At 36.8% G+C, this 15,894-nt stretch overlaps 1 protein-coding gene across 2 annotated transcripts; it reads right to left on the bottom strand.

Moving 5' to 3' along the window:
• Window positions 1-11,755: 11,755 nt before the first annotated feature.
• cbr1 (carbonyl reductase 1) lies at window positions 11,756-15,893 on the bottom strand. 2 transcript variants are annotated; one of them, XM_044373022.1, is made up of 7 exons: window positions 15,777-15,893; window positions 14,809-14,927; window positions 14,151-14,320; window positions 13,375-13,482; window positions 13,036-13,244; window positions 12,782-12,835; window positions 11,756-12,385 (listed from the first exon to the last, which is right to left on the bottom strand). In XM_044373022.1, the coding sequence occupies exons 1-7, from the start codon at window positions 15,876-15,878 to the stop codon at window positions 12,212-12,214; spliced, it is 936 nt and encodes a 311-aa protein (XP_044228957.1). In that variant the 5' UTR covers window positions 15,879-15,893; the 3' UTR covers window positions 11,756-12,211. The 2 variants fall into 2 exon arrangements, with proteins under 2 accessions (XP_044228957.1, XP_044228958.1); XM_044373023.1 differs by having other exon boundaries at window positions 14,809-14,923; window positions 15,777-15,867.
• Window position 15,894: the final 1 nt, after the last annotated feature.

Here is a 15,894-nt window from a genome sequence, read left to right as displayed (position 1 = left end):
TGAAGAAAACATGGTGGAAACATAAACAGAGTTTTGGTGGGTTTTACTCTGTACCAAATCCCAAGCAGCAAGAAACAAAAGTATCAATGTAAAGAAAAAAAATGTACAAAATGTTAAGAAGCTTAAGACTCGATGTTTGTGACAAGATTCTTGTGATTTTGGGGATTAGTGTCCATGATTGTGTCCTCACATGCTGCCAAGAGAACTGATCAAAAGAGAACCACGTTCAGCAGGCTGCGAGGGGATTATCAGACAAGTCAGTGCCACTATCTGGTGTAATCTGTAGTCACTGAGTAAGAGTCATGACAAGTTCATACCATCATGGAAAATAAAATTCAACCTGGTCATGAAATATTAACAAAGGTGCATCTACAGAGTCAGTCAGGCTTGTTTTAAAGTTTCTAGAGTAAACTAAGGTTGTACAGGACCTAATTTCATTTGCGTTTTCAGGAGGAAATGCAATGATTACTTGACTTAAATTCAAATATCAGCCAGTGAGCAGCTAACATATATACATAATACATATATATATACATGCTTCAGCTGCCACTCTGAAGCCCTTGGACACAGTTTATCACCCTACGCTAAGATTTATTACCAGTGATAATTGTAATACTCATCATTGTGAGCTGTATGCTAAAGTTGGGTCGCCCTCTCTCTCTATAAGGCATGATAGACACTGGGTTTATTTATTTATAAGGCCCTTACTGGTTTTTTACCCTCTAACATTATTTTGTTGTTGTCTTTTAATGCAGGCCTTTTAAAAAATCCAGTTTTTAATACTGAGCAACTGCAACCAGGAATAACATGCAGAACAATCTGCATCAAACAACCCACCTCATTTTTATCCTTAGGGCAATTAAATGTTTTAATTTCATCTTATTTCACTTCCAACTGCTCTTGTTTTTAACTGACTCATTTGCTGTAAATTTTAATTGCTTTATTTATCCTAAGGTTTTGAATATGTTAGTATTTTTTACTAATTTGGATCATCTCCCCACAGCGTGATTCATCCAATGATTGTACAACATAAATTTGAATCTGCTCGCACTTTCTTGATCTGTCTGAAGCACAGAGACATTTTCTATGTATTCATTTATATGTTTTTTCAACTATGAAAAAACAACTAAGGTCTTACATCCCTTCAACCCCATATTATCAAAGCTCAAGCCTCACTCCTAGCATCAAATCCCAGTCTTTCACACATCTCTCATCTATTGCTAAAAAATCTTTTTTTAAAATTTGTGAACCATTGTAAAGCTTTACTCATATTGAGGTCCCTCTTTATTCACCTTATATTATCTCTGCTTTTTGCTCTTTGTTCCCTTCAACCTGTAGAAACGTTGGAGTGACCTAATGATTACAGGGAGCAGTAGGACTGCAATGAGGGCCTTGAATTTTGTTTAACATAGACTGACTGTGACTCACTTTGGGTCTTAATGTTTAGAGAAGAAAAATTAGATCTACAAATGACACCTTCACGAGGAAAAAACGCATGGATGCTACATATGCAATTTCAAGTTGTGGTCTAACATAATGTATTGGGAGACAGCTTCCAATATTTTTAAGGTGGATTTTAAAAAGGTTTTTCAATTAAATTACTTATCTTTTTAAAAATAAGCATGTGTTGCACATGTCAATATGTATGATAACAAAAAACACCGTCAGGGCAACATGTGTATATCACTTTTTTAATGATGCACAGCAGCAAATAGCAGACAGGTTTCAGCCCTAGGCTTTCCACAGCGTTAGGATGGAACATAGGATACAACAAACATACATTTTATGACCATTTGGTTTTGATATGTCACCTCAACACCAATATGTTGTGCATCGAGACCTAAATACAATAGCTCTCTTTAGCCTCAAATTGCCTATACGTGACAAGTGAAGAAGAGTGTCAGACGGATATATTGGATAGTTGCTTGTAATTATCGTCAAATACTAATTATATACAGTAAATCTCATACATAAACTGGAGAAGTCTGTAGATATATTGGATAGTTGCTTGTAATTATCGTCAAATACTAATTATATACAGTAAATCTCATACATAAACTGGAGAAGTCTGTAGATATATTGGATAGTTGTTTGTAATTACTTTCAAATAATGTTTATATAAGGTTGTTTTTGTAAGTCATTTTAGCATGATCCTATTTTTTGTACAGTATAAAACCAATATTTACCAGGAATTTACTGTAAATAGATGAGATAATCACATACAAATAAAGCCTAAAGCTGTCAAGATACTATTAGTGGGTGGTAAAGGAAGATAATTTGAATATAATTTTACATATTTTTTGTGCTTTGATGGGGCAGTCTTAAAGATAAATTGGATAATTCTATGAATTTACAAAAGAATACTGTATAAAACAAGCCTTTATTTAAATTAGGTAATTTGAAGGTATTTCTTTCTTCATATTTTTTGTGCAGATTTATACATTTGTTTAACATTCTAGCAATATTTTTAAAATGGTAAAAATGCAACTTTTTACCATTTTTTCCCTTTTTTCATTAAATTTAAAGTTTTGCTGTAAAAAAAAAAAACAGAAAGTTGCCTTAATTTTACATTCAGTAATAGGATGTGTATTTTTTGAATTTTTACATAGAATTCAATGTAATTTAACATTCAAGACCATTAAGTAATTGAATAATCCTTTAAAAAAAACTATAATATTCCATCATATTAATTTACAGATTACAGCCTTTATTTTATGATGAATATTTATAATTTTTACTGTTTACTTTTACAATTTACTGTGTTTTTATGGCATTTACATTTAATGTAGAAAAAACAAAAAAACTGTAAAATAATACAGTAAATTTCTGTGAAATAACGACTTTTTTGCAAAGTGTACCTCAGTATATTTCCAAGTCTAAATAAAGGTTGAATGAATTTGATATAGCTTCCATCCTGACCACAAATCAATTCACAGAAAATATTTACAGATGAGAATCAGCTGCATCAGAATGTTTATCACAGTACAAAGTCTGGCTTTTACATTATCTACAGTATATTATTTTAGTCAGCACAGCACCATTTCTTAAGTGCTTGGGTGTTTGATTTTCTATTTTTCTGAATATAAGTACACCACAGGGAAGCTGTCTGACTCCAGTACTCAACAGTTTATAGCCCTCTTACAAACTGTTTAATTGGCAGATGATACAACAGCTGGTTGGACTGATCCATGACAACGATGAGGATAGAGGTGAGTGAGCTTGACATGCAGTGCAGGGAAACTAACTTGTTACTTAATGAAGATAAAAACCAAAGAAGTTATTATTGATTTCAGGAGGCTGAACCTCCCCCGCTGCTTCACAATAGTAGCTCTGGCCTAGAGTAATGACTAATGGGAATCTGAATAAACTAAACACTTTTTCAAGTCTGAACCGACACTACATAGAATTTGCCCTCTTTCATTTTCTATGGAACATGAGCAAATTGCTTTGCAAGGCATTGTGGGATTGCAGGCAATGCAGGACTGACCAGTTGCATGAAAAAAGGCAGGTGTCGAAAAGTTGCCAGGAAATGATGTAGTGAAACTGACAGCTTGATGGAGGACCAGGAAACTATGGGAAGATGTCCACGGACGAGAAAATAATTGCTGCCATTTCAGGAATTAGATGTTAGATGCAGACAAGGACATAAAAATGCGGCAAATTGTCAAAGAAAGCGGTGAGTTGGAGGTCTGCGGCACAGAGGAATACGATATATCAGGCTTTGGATACACACACAATACTTGTGAGTAGATCAGTTCATTGTTGCCCCCAAACATGAGATTTGACAACAATAAGAAAAATCTAGAAAAGCGCCAGCCTGATCCTTGAAGTATCACGACTGACAAAAACCATCCCAGTCAAACCTTATTACTTCCTGCGTTGATATCGATCACTTTAATGTATCACTTGTGGCATTTCAGCTCTGAAGGAATCCCCTACTACAAGTTCAATACTGTAATTATAATGCTCATGCAGCAATTACAACCAATGATAATCATGGTCACTACGATTATCACAGCGAGCGTGTGATGGGGTTTCCCTTGGCAAACAGCAGGGATTAGAGGATTATCATCTCTCCCTCTGTCTCTGGCCATCTCTCTGTCTCTCTCGCTCCGTGGATTAGTTTTATCTACAAGGTAAGCAGGGTTTTACTCTCGTCTGACAGGACTACAACTCCCACGGTCACACAAGCATCTGTCAATATTACACAGCCTCATACAGTACTGTGGTATTGATTCAAAGACTTTAACCAGCCAAGCAGGAAAACAGAGAGAGTGAACCATAGATGATAAAGCATAAAAATCTGGATTTCCACAGGGACGTTTTCGTACTGCTCTTATCACTCTCCAAACAATATGAAACCACCTGAATTAGATTTTCCACTCTGACCTCCATTGCACTTTGTATTAACACATACTCGAGGCATTTGGAAAAAGATATCAAAATCCAGGTGTGATTGTGAGTATATATCTAAAACATTTTGGAAGACACAAAATGCCTCAGGAGGAAAATTAAAGTTGCATTCGGCTGCAGTGAAATAATGGAGAATGGACAGGAAAGTGACCTTTTCTGTTGCTCCTGTCTTCACCTGAAAATAACACAAGTATGAGGACGCTGAGGTGATATTCTCTGTAATATATCTGGGACTTGAAGGGCTTTAATGACATGAAGAGCAGTTTACACGTTGGGATTGAAATGAATTCTGATACTTTTTACACTATGTATGTTGAAATATTGTTGTTTTAGGCCAAAAAAACTAAATTGAATAAAAAGGGATTTTGAATTTGTCACTAGAATTGCATACTTTACCTTGAGTAAACTCATGACCTGACAAACTGACATATTTTATGGCTATTTCATATTATATTCAATACATAACAATAACAGTGTACAGAATCATTAATAACTGTACAATGAACCCAAAATAGTGAAACTATAACTAGTAAAACTAGCAATGTGGATTAATTTTGAACGCATTATGTCCTGTGAATATTGCATCAGAGGCCAGTTTTTCTCACATTTCAGGGACTTTTTGTAGAATTCTATGTCTGTATTATTATTATTTTGTTGATTCTGATTTTTAACTATCATAAATACTTTATAGGCTTCTTTTTGACGTTCAGAGTTCTCTTCTCCCTGATGCTTGGCCACTGTCCCTTTGGCTCTTTGGTTTATTTATTAATTATTCTATTATTAGGCCATTTAATTTAATTTTACAAAACTACATTTAGTAATTTTCTTCACAGAAATGAATGACCTCTAAAAATAAGTTGTCTTATATCCCTTAAAATCAAGATGGCCTTACGACCCCCTAAGATCCTGGACAGGACCCCCAGGTTGGGAACCAATGATGTAGATCAAGGAGATTTCAGTTTTTAGAAAGTATAATATAATTGAATAGATAAATTAATAAAATTCAACATTTTGTGATTATATAGAGTTTGGTTGGTGGCAAGTCAGAGTTTTCTTAGATCAGTGTGGGAATATGGACCCCAAAATATGTGTAAAAATAAATACATTGTGTACTACTGATCACTTTCTATTGTATGCTAATTGAGGCAGAAATAATCAAATGTGCTTCAAGTGTCATAAAATTGGAGTCAAAAAAGGCTCTTGCAAGATTATCTTCTCAACAGGACCAGAAAGTGGAGTCTAATGCTGGTTTAACTTCTTTCTTTCACTGCTTTGTTGATGCAGGTGACAAATACTGGTCACTATTGAAATACTTTGTGTATGTTTTTATGTTGGCTTGGATTTCAACAGCTGAAAAAACATTTTATAGCTTGATGTTGAGGTTTGATCTGGGTCTTTCTGGCTGAACATGACTTAAGCCATCTGTCTTAATGGTAGTCCTGCGTATGTGTATGTGTGTATGTCTGTGTGTGTGTGTGTATATGTGTGTGTGTGTGTGTGTGTGTTCTTCCCAGTTATAACACTGAATCATGTCGGGTGCCAGTGACACCTGACCTCACCTTACCTCGGATGAATCCTGCCGTTTCTGCGTGTGCTTCGCCAACTGTGCAGCTGTAACAGTAAAAACCACCATGTTTCAAATAAATAACGTTATATTGGTGTCATGTGACAGCTCTATTAATATTACTTCAGGGAGACTGTCATTTATGGTCGGCTGTGTGTGCGTGTGTGTCGTTATGTCTCTCCATAAATGTGTCAATAAATTAAAATGATGACGTGCATGCTTTAAAATAGATTGTTAGATGTTATCCTGTGAGTCTAAGGCAACTTTTATATGAGTGTTGTCGCTATGGAAACTGAACACATCAGAAAAGAAATACAATAATATCTAAATATGTATTTTTCTCTCTTGGCAATCAGAATTGAAGGTCAACAATATGTGGGTTATTTTATGCATACTGAAATATAACTAATTGTTTTTAATCAGTGCATGTATCACACCACCTGGTCTTCATTATGAAAGCGTCTAAAGTGTAAAACAGAGTCTATTTTTGTGTGTGACTCACCAGGTGTCATTACGTCTCCATGAATCTGTCTTTGGGGTTCCTCTCTTTGAATTTTTACTCCAATCTATAACATACAAACATTCTTCAGATCATACTGGAAAAAAGAAGAACAAGAAACTACCAGAATGAACTTTAAGACCAACCAAGAACTCTGCTTTCTGCAAAACAGACCTGACATATAACTGTGTTGTTACAGGTCTTTTGTAGTTTAACACTGGAGTTCTTCATTTCATCCAGCTGTGTCAGGAGAGGTTAGAAAACTCAACAGAGTGTAAAAAATGTCTTTGTGTTTCCCTGAGATTGTTTGACCATTTTCATCTCCCAGCATCATCAGCATGTTTCACGTTGCCACGAGGTGTCAGCCTGTCAGACCCTTCAAGTTACCAGTAACTAGTCCGTTACAGAGCTGCAACGATTAGTCAATTAGTCCATCGACAGAAAATGAATCGCCAACTATTTAGATAATCGATTAATCATTCTAAGTCATTTTTTTAAGAAAAAAGGCCAAACTTCCCTGGTTCCAGATTCTTAAATGTGAATATTTTCTGGTTTCTTTAGTCCCCTGTGACAGTAAACTGAATATCTTTGGATTGTGGACTGATGATCCAGACAAAACAAGACATTTTAGGTTGTATCTTGGGCTTTGGGACGTCATTATTTTTATGTATATTTACAGGTAATTATTGATCCTTCAATAATTTGTAATTTTATCATTTGGTGAAGATTTTTTTTTGTTTTATAATGCATTTATTTTTTATACATAAAAGCAATATAGTGTTTTTCATAAAAAAGCATTTTATTGTTCAAATAAAGCATTTGTTGCCAGAAAAGCATTTTATTATTGACAGAGCAGAGCATTAGACCCATTCAATCATTTCCATTTATCCATGTAAAATATGAAATACATAAATTCATGATAGCAGACGCAAAGTCAAACAAAGTGACGACAACTGAGTTAGAAAAAGCAATGCATGATTATTTTCCTACCCTCATAATGTGTTTATGGTTTATGTAGGTAATGTGTTACTTTATTAAACTACAACATTAAATGCTGTAATAGTTTTACCATATTCTGACATGTTTGTGTCAAAATTTTCAAATGGTGGAAAAGAAATCTATTTTGTCTGAAGGTTTTGACAGGTTTTAAGCAAATTAATACTAAAGTTGAAACACACACACGCAGACACACACACACAGGGCAGCAGCAGGACCAGTTAGACCAGAGTTACAGCGCCCTCGTCTGGTGATTCATCGATGCTTGAACTGGCCATGTCCCATGAGGGGAGCGAGGACCCATGAATATGCAAATTGAAAACAACAGCCCATTGATCTTTACTGGAATTCCAACTCAGCAGCTTATATTCTTTTAAAACATGTCAATACCTACTGAACTTCCTGTGTGTGCTGAAGCTAAAGGACAGGTTCAACCTAACAGTGACATCACACATGCAACTCAAGCATTTCAAGGACGGAGAAGCTCTTCCTCTCCAGGGGAAGAACGTGAAAAAGGTGCTCTGGTGACAAGTTCTGCACAAATAACAATCTGTATAGTCAAAGTTATACCTCCAAGAGGAGTTACAGAGCAACGCATTTCAACTAAAAAGGTGCAGAACATCTACAATTTAATAATAGTATATAAAAAAAAAAACGTATCCATTACTTTTCCACCTGACCTGGTTTCTCAGTTGTCTTGTTTTCTGCCTCTTCCTCACTGTCTCCAACTACTAACTCTGCTCTTTCTCTATGTTTCTCTTTCTCCTCCGCTGGCATGACTACACAAGCGGCTCCGACTTCTTTAACGTCCCCTAAATAACAGAAACAAGCATCATGCTTTCCATTATTTACTATGGTGTTGTTCTCTCCCTAAGAAAAACTAGGATAAGCATACACAATATTAGTTAGACTACCAACTCAACTGAACTCTTAACACATAACCTAAAGCACATTACAAGACCCAATCAATGTTCCAAATGTTCCAAATGTGGAGCCCCAACACCAAAAGTTAAAAATAATGATGGAGTTTTTATTCTCTTGTTGGTTGACTCAGCTACAAGGACTAACACATTGTAACCACTGGAGTAAAACAGTAACGTTGTACGGCAGCAGGCTTTAAGTTATATATTTGTGTGGTTCAGACCAATCAGCATCCTTTGCCTACAGGTATTTTTTTAAAGCCCTTTTCCAAACAGTTTCAAAGGACGAGGTTCTGCGTAATTGACCATCTGGTGGGTCAGGTTAGTAAAACAGCTCTATATTCCGATATACAGTAGATCCTTTTACAGCAGCCGTGTTGATGTGTCATAGCAGAGTAAACACAGGTGTCACTAATAACATTAATTATGGTTCCATTTCATTTAGTTCATGTATTAAGCAAAAAGCTCAACTTCAACTGACAATGATCTTAAAGAATGTACCTATGTGAATATACTTCATACTGATAAAGTAAAATAAATCACTAATTGGGTCTTTAAACACACAACAAGTTCATCCAAACTGCTACACAAAAGTAAAAAGACGCAACAAAAATGGAGAAGAAACAGAATTAAGTATCAAACAATCACAAAACAATGACATATTAAACAAAAAGGCTGGAGAGTTAATGTGGGTTTTAAGACTATTTTTAAAATGTTCCATGTTCCATGCAAGCTTTATACATAGGATATATATGCAGTATATTTTTATAACTGGCACTTTTCATTACAACAGAGACTCTTCCTGCCCAAAACAATAAAACCCATAAAAACCTATTGGGTTACAATAAGCCAACCATCCAAATATGCAATGGAGAATTATGTACATGTTCATGCTATCCTACTTGTTATTTTTGTTGCTGCTGGTTGCTGTACGAACGTCACAGAGAGCATCACTCTGTCCTCTGTAGACAGCATATGGAGCTTAATAAAGGTTGTTATGTGGGTTAGTGGGCCTATTTTGGCAGCAGAGCTAAAGGTAAAGTCTACTAAAGAGATTGGCTATGATCCATACAAAATCCCACATCATTAATCCCACTAGTATTAAATGTGCTTTATTGCCAAATGTAGTAAAATTGTAATTTTTGTCATGTTTTATAAAAACTGTGGTCCCTGATAAAAAAAAAAAAATGTTACAAAATGTCTGAGTTTTATCTAATTAAAGTCTCTCCTGGCAGGGATTATTTTTATCATGATAAGCAGTACATGACGGAGCACACCTTTGTTCTCCAGGTGCTCTCTTGACACATTTCTGGGTGTCTGCTCTCTCGTGTTACGTGTCATGTTTGACACCTGGTTCAAGAGTTGAGAGTTAAAGTTTATGGTTGTATGAAAATCTGTCAAAATGTCTTCACAGCTCATGTACAAGACACAGAAAGCCCTATTCCCCAGTACCCCATCTACATCCATTTTACTTTGTTACCTTTGGGTGTCCAGCTGTTTTGGAGTCCAGCAGCCACTGCAGCAGAAACCATGAGGGAAGATATCAGTTGTCATAAAATGATGACAGGATGGCAGTTTTGTCTTTCGGGATTTGAGACATCTGTGACCACATACAAATCAGATAGTTGTAGTTCTTCTCAAGTAAAGGAAAGACTGGACTATACACTGCATTTTTGCTGTGTATAGTCTGTTGGATGCATGTGATCACTTCATGGCTTTGTGTTGTTTGTGTTTACTTTGCGTTCTAAAAGGTTAAATCAACCTAAAACATGCCAAGATTTTTTAAAAAAGCAATCTAAACTATAACAGAACCACCAGTTATTGCATAAAGGTTTTTGCATGTATTGGTAGTTGTAAAGTGATTAAACTCTACTTCTCAGAATAATGTTTTTAAACCTGCTTCTAATCTTCCCAAGTATTTCTGCTTTTAACTCAACTCATGTCTGATTTTTATTGCTTGGATAAAATAAAAGTTGAATATGGTAAAAGCCTATAGTGATGGTCTAGAGAGATTTGTTAAAATAAGGCATCTGACCAGGTTGTTCTCCATAGTCTAGGCCCATGTTTACAAGTCTAGGAGGATGTTCTAGATGTTCTATTGCAACATCATCCTATGCATGTTATTTTTAGCAGCGTTTTCAGTGGCTTGATAATGTTCCTCAGGAAGGTTTAAGGGTAGAAATGCCACAATTATGAGGGTCATGTAGTGTTAGTGATGGTGTTAGATCTCTGCTAGTCTCACAAGACAAGCCTCAAGTCATCAAGCATCCAGCTTTACAAAGCAAAGCATATCTCACAACATCCACCAATTTAAATATATAGATGTATAAAAATGGCTGAAAACTTACTGGTAAAACTAATGCTAAAACAGAGCCATAAGCAAGAATTAAAGCAGCGTACAAAAAACTAGCAGGGTTGTTTATATCACAGTGTGTGTTAGTAGGCACATCAGAGACCCAAATGTATGTGCACAAACACTGAAAAAGTGAGTTTTTCATATATGACCTTTAAAATCCTTGAAATGGCAACAACTCCTCCTTCATTAATAATCCAGAATCTATGAATATGCAAATATTAATTTCAGGAGTTTTCCTGCTGGACATGATGTCTCCTACTTCACTGTGAAATCTGTTCTCAGTGTTTGTGCACTGGAGGCTTCAAGTTTCCACACCACACTTGTGTAAGGTGCATACCGGACCGTGAACAGGTTCCAAACTAGTTGTGATGCCATAAATCATGCTCGTAGACCCAAACACTTAAAATCAGATTTTCAATGCGCACAGAGAAACTTTTCCACCTTCAGCAGATGAATGTGAAAACAAACTCCGCACATACATCATTCTGCACAGAGACGAGAACAACATCCAACCGCAGGAAGAAAAAAAACATGTTTTTAAGTGGAAGGTTTTAAGCTTTTAGATACAAAACCACAGCAAACCAACTCAACAATGTTTTTTTTCTTATTGTTTCCTCATTTGAATGTTAAAGCTGTGCAGAATGATGATGTGAATGTGCAGGTTTGACAGTATGAAGGCTGTTTTCAAATGCTGTTCATCTTGTCTCCCAGCATGCCTGCTGTCAGGTTTTCCTTCCACTGTCAACCTGACGCTTCAAGTTCCCAGTTAATAGTCCAGTTTATGTGATTTTATATACTGTACATATTATGAATATTATTCACATTTACACGTTATTATCGGTCCTTTAAATGTTTGCAATTTTGTCAGTGTTGATCAACATTTGACAAACTTTTTTTAAGAAGAAAATGCATTTATTTATTTATTTTCACATAAAAGTAATATCATGTCTGATGACACACACAAAACATTTTATTCTCTCTGACAAAAACAGAACAGAAGTCCCATACATTGAAGGCAAATTTTAATGTTTCCAGGCAAAATATATAAGTGTTCATGATACCAAAGGCAAAGTGAAAACTGAGTTGAATCAAAAACTCCAGTTAGAAAGAGTTTATGGATGATTATTATTATATCCCAGCAGTCAAACACACACACACAGCAGCGTTTCTTGGTTTGGTTGTATGTTCGTCCTGCCAAAGTCCAGTCATGAACTTGAATATAATGTCATTATGTGTTAAGCTTATTAAGGTGATGTGTGTTACTTTATTATTTTTAAATGGTTTAATATTCCTGCCAGATTGTGAGATGTTTGTCTCAAAAGTTTCAGATGGTGGACATATTTATTTTCAGGAAAAATAATGTCTGGAAGTTTTGACAAGTTTTTAGATAATTAGTGTTTTAGTGGAAGCACTGACACTCTTTTACTCACACATTCACACTCATACACACACTCAGGTCCCGTTCACCACGGCTGCACTTCTTTTTCAGAGACAAACTTCCCATGAGGCTCTGTGGCTCCAGGTGGCAGCAGGGCCAGGTAGACCGGAGTTATAGCGCCCTCGTCTGGTGACTTGGTAGCTTTTGGACCGGCCATGTCAGTGCGCACCCAGCCTGGACAGCAGGCATTCAGCAAGATCTGTAAAAAAATAATAATACATGTAAGAAGACGTAAGGAGGAAGTAATTGTACACAGCATATTATAAATAAAGTCTCATTTAACATTGTTTATACATCTTTTAAAATTGTTGCAACAAGCTAGTTTGCTAAACGAAGCGGACGCTAAGAGATGGTTCTTGTTTGTAGTTTGATTATCAGTGGTTATATTTTAGCAGTTCTTCAGAAGAGGGGACAAGTGTGCCCACAGGTGCAAGACAAATAATATTTCATTGCAGGGTACAAAGTAGTGTTAAGCTCCTAATGAATAATTTTATCTTTTTTGAGGCAACGTTTCGGTCTGTGAGCCTGAGAGGCCTGAAGAAGATCTGACAGATTGAAACATTTCCTGAGAATAAATATATATTTTAGCAATTACCTGATCATTTGGTCTCTTCTCAGACAGACGGCGAGCCAGGATCATGGACAGAGCCTAAAGACACAAACACATGTACAGTAATTATAATAATCTTTGGGCCCCTTGTTTAAACAGAGTGTAGAAGTCGATAAAATATAAATCTGTCTAATTCAACTTTCTCTGACTTTTTCTGCATTTTTACACATTTTACGACCTGCAAACTCATCTAAACAGACAACTGAATGAAGACAGGGAGACAGCTCTGTCGGTTATACCGTCAGTCCAGTCTTGGACACTCCGTACGCTGTCTCAGGCCAGCCGCCCTGCTTGTGTTCGCCTTTCTTAGTCTGGTCCACGAATCGCTGCATCAATCCCACCAGCTCCTCCTCTGTGATGTCCTCGCTGCGGAAACGCTGCTGGAGAGCCGGGCTGCAATTGTTCAACGTACGGGAGCCGACAAAGCTGGAAACGTTCACCACACGACCTAAAACACACACATAAAGAGGTTTGAAGCTGCTCATTGTTCACCAAACCCCTTCGCATGCTCTGCACAACAAAGACACAGAGACATCAGGTACACAGACAGTAGATGTGGTCCAGCTCTGTGTTTGTACCTCCAGCTTTAACGATCGGCAGGAAGTGAGTCAACATGTCTCTGGTGGCGAAGAAGTTTGTCTTGAGGGTGACCTCTGCCTGGACCGCAAATGGAGTTGTGTCTGCCACTAAAGACGGAGAGAGAAAGAGTGGACATGATGTCATTATCACCTCCTTGTTGATACACTCCTTCAGCCCTCTGCTGTTTTCTGTCTTAACGAGTCAGTCGATTAAAAAGGGAACAAGTGAAAGCATCCTGGTGTGTTCAAATACACCCTCAAACTCAAAAATATAACATATAATTAAGTGCACTGATTGGCTGCACCACTGATGCTTTTCATGCAGAGCGCCTGCTGAGATGCATCAAGTTAAGTGCTTCCAATTTAACAGTTTAACCAATTATTTGTTTTTAATCCTGTGATAAATCTGCTTCTCAAAAGACAGTTGTGGCTGCAGGAAGAGTTAAAATGTTTTCAGAGTACAGTTGAGCATTTTTCTATCAAATTTATAATTTTTATTTGTCATAAAATAATAAAAACTATTTTCTTTTCTAAGACACACTAACAAAATAATAGCCAGAATAATGCAGCTCTAGTAATACTATTAATAATTATGGTTCAAGTGATACTATTATGCGTTTTGAGTGCCAATGCTGGTTCTTTCAAAGACTGAAGGTCAACGGACTGAAGAATGTGTGTGTCAATATTCAGTACGTCTGAGAAGAACTCACAGTAGTGATGATAACATGTTTTTACACACAGTACTTGTGTGGATCGATACAGCAGATGAATCCTACCTTTGAACGCTATCCCGGCGTTATTGACGAGGACGTCCACTCCTCCATACTTGTCTTTGAAGAAAGCAGCAGCGGTGATGATGCTGTTCAGGTCGTTGATGTCCAGCTGGTGAAACTTGGCCTTCAGTCCCTCTGAGTCCAGAGACTTCACAGCCTCCTGACCACGACCGCTGTGAACACATCATCACTTTAATTTATACCAGAAATACATCTGCTGGTGTCACATGTTAAATTTGACCTGGTGGGTTTACAGTTACAGTTACGGTATTTTCCCTTCCTCACTACTCTTTCATTTACAGCTGCTTTTATAAAAAGAAATACAGCCGGACAAACTGTTAGAAAGGTGAGATTTGTCAGAAAATAGAGATAAACTCTAGAGCTGCAATGATAGTCAATTAATTGATTGACAGAAAATTAATCACCATCTATTTTAATAATCATTATGACTTGTTTCAGCCTCTTAGATGTGAATATTTTTTGGTTTCTTGAGTCTTTTATGACAGTAAACTGAATATCTTTAGGTTATGGACTGTTCAAACGACTGATCAAACGACTAATCGATTAGTCAGAGAAATATTTGAGATTAATCAATAATGAAAATAATTGTTAGTCGCAGCCCTAATAAGCTGGTCCAGGTGTTACCAGGTGAGTTACCTACATGTCTCTGGCAGTGAGGTAAACGTCTCCTTGGAACTGCTTGCAGAGGGCTCGGACGATGGCCAGACCGATGCCCTTGTTACTGCCCGTCACCACGGCAACCTTGGTAGACATGGCTGTCTGCAGAGAGACATCAGGGTATGAACTTGCATATTAAATAGTCATTAAAAGTTGCAAAATAACTCTAAAAGCAGTAACTACACATAAACACGCAGCTATAAATCCCGTTAAGCCAGTTATGTTTAAAGCCCGTCAGGATAATCTCTGAGTCAGAATCAGCCATGTGGAAGAGCTGATTGAAAGATAAAATTTGCTGAGTCATGGTGACATTTGGGGAAAGAGAACTGAGAGCAGTGATGAATCCCGATATAATGGTGTAATAATGGAGAAAACTGGACGAAAGTAACAAATTATTGCTGAACTAGCATGGATCATAAAAACAGGAACTTTCTACCTCTGATAAGTTAGTAAATCTTATGTAAAAGTAATTTTAATTTAATTTATTAAATGTTATTCTCAGTAGGTCTAAAACCAACAGCATATTCATGGTTTCAAATTAAAAATGACATTTTAATCATATAAAAAGAAATAAGGGGCAGAAAGTGCACAGTCACGCTTCCAGCTCTGGACGGTGACCTTTGATCCCTAAAGCACACTTCAGATGTGAACTGGTTTTACTGGGATTATTTATGGAAGATGACTGTAAACAGGGTGTGCCAGGGTGTGCATATATGTCAAGCAAAGCAAAACACTATAATAGCAGGAGTGAAACTGCCTCGGTCATCATGATTTTGACACAGCTCACAGATATCAGATCATTGTTTCATGTTACACAACACTGACTGACTCACATGCGCATTTTTAGGTTAGTAGACCAAAGTTTCGATCAGTCTAGAAACTATAACGCTCAGTTTCATTAAAGCAAGATGCTAAACGACTGTGGCTTAGAGGTGAAGTGAGGCGTCTTACTTTAGACTGGTCTTCTGGTGTTGGTTGAAGCTGCGCGGGTGAAGCTGCAAAGCAAAATGGGAGAAAAAGAGGAGGAAAGCTGGAGAGAGTTTTGCGCAGCATCAGTGCGCATACCCGG

This window comes from Thunnus albacares, chromosome 14 (genome assembly GCF_914725855.1).
Source record: "Thunnus albacares chromosome 14, fThuAlb1.1, whole genome shotgun sequence".
NCBI lineage: Eukaryota > Metazoa > Chordata > Actinopteri > Scombriformes > Scombridae > Thunnus > Thunnus albacares.
The sequence above is the reverse complement of the archived record's forward strand: the minus strand, read 5'-3'. Positions and strand labels throughout refer to the sequence as shown.

Coding starts and splice junctions, on each gene's coding strand:
- cbr1 (XM_044373022.1), bottom strand. CDS start 15,878: ATGCTGCGCAAAACTCTCTCCAGCTTTCCTCCTCTTTTTCTCCCATTT. Junction 14,928..15,776: donor CACCAGAAGACCAGTCTAAA/GTAAGACGCCTC, acceptor GTCTCTCTGCAG/ACAGCCATGTCTACCAAGGT. Junction 12,386..12,781: donor AGAAGAGACCAAATGATCAG/GTAATTGCTAAA, acceptor ATTTTTTTACAG/ATCTTGCTGAATGCCTGCTG.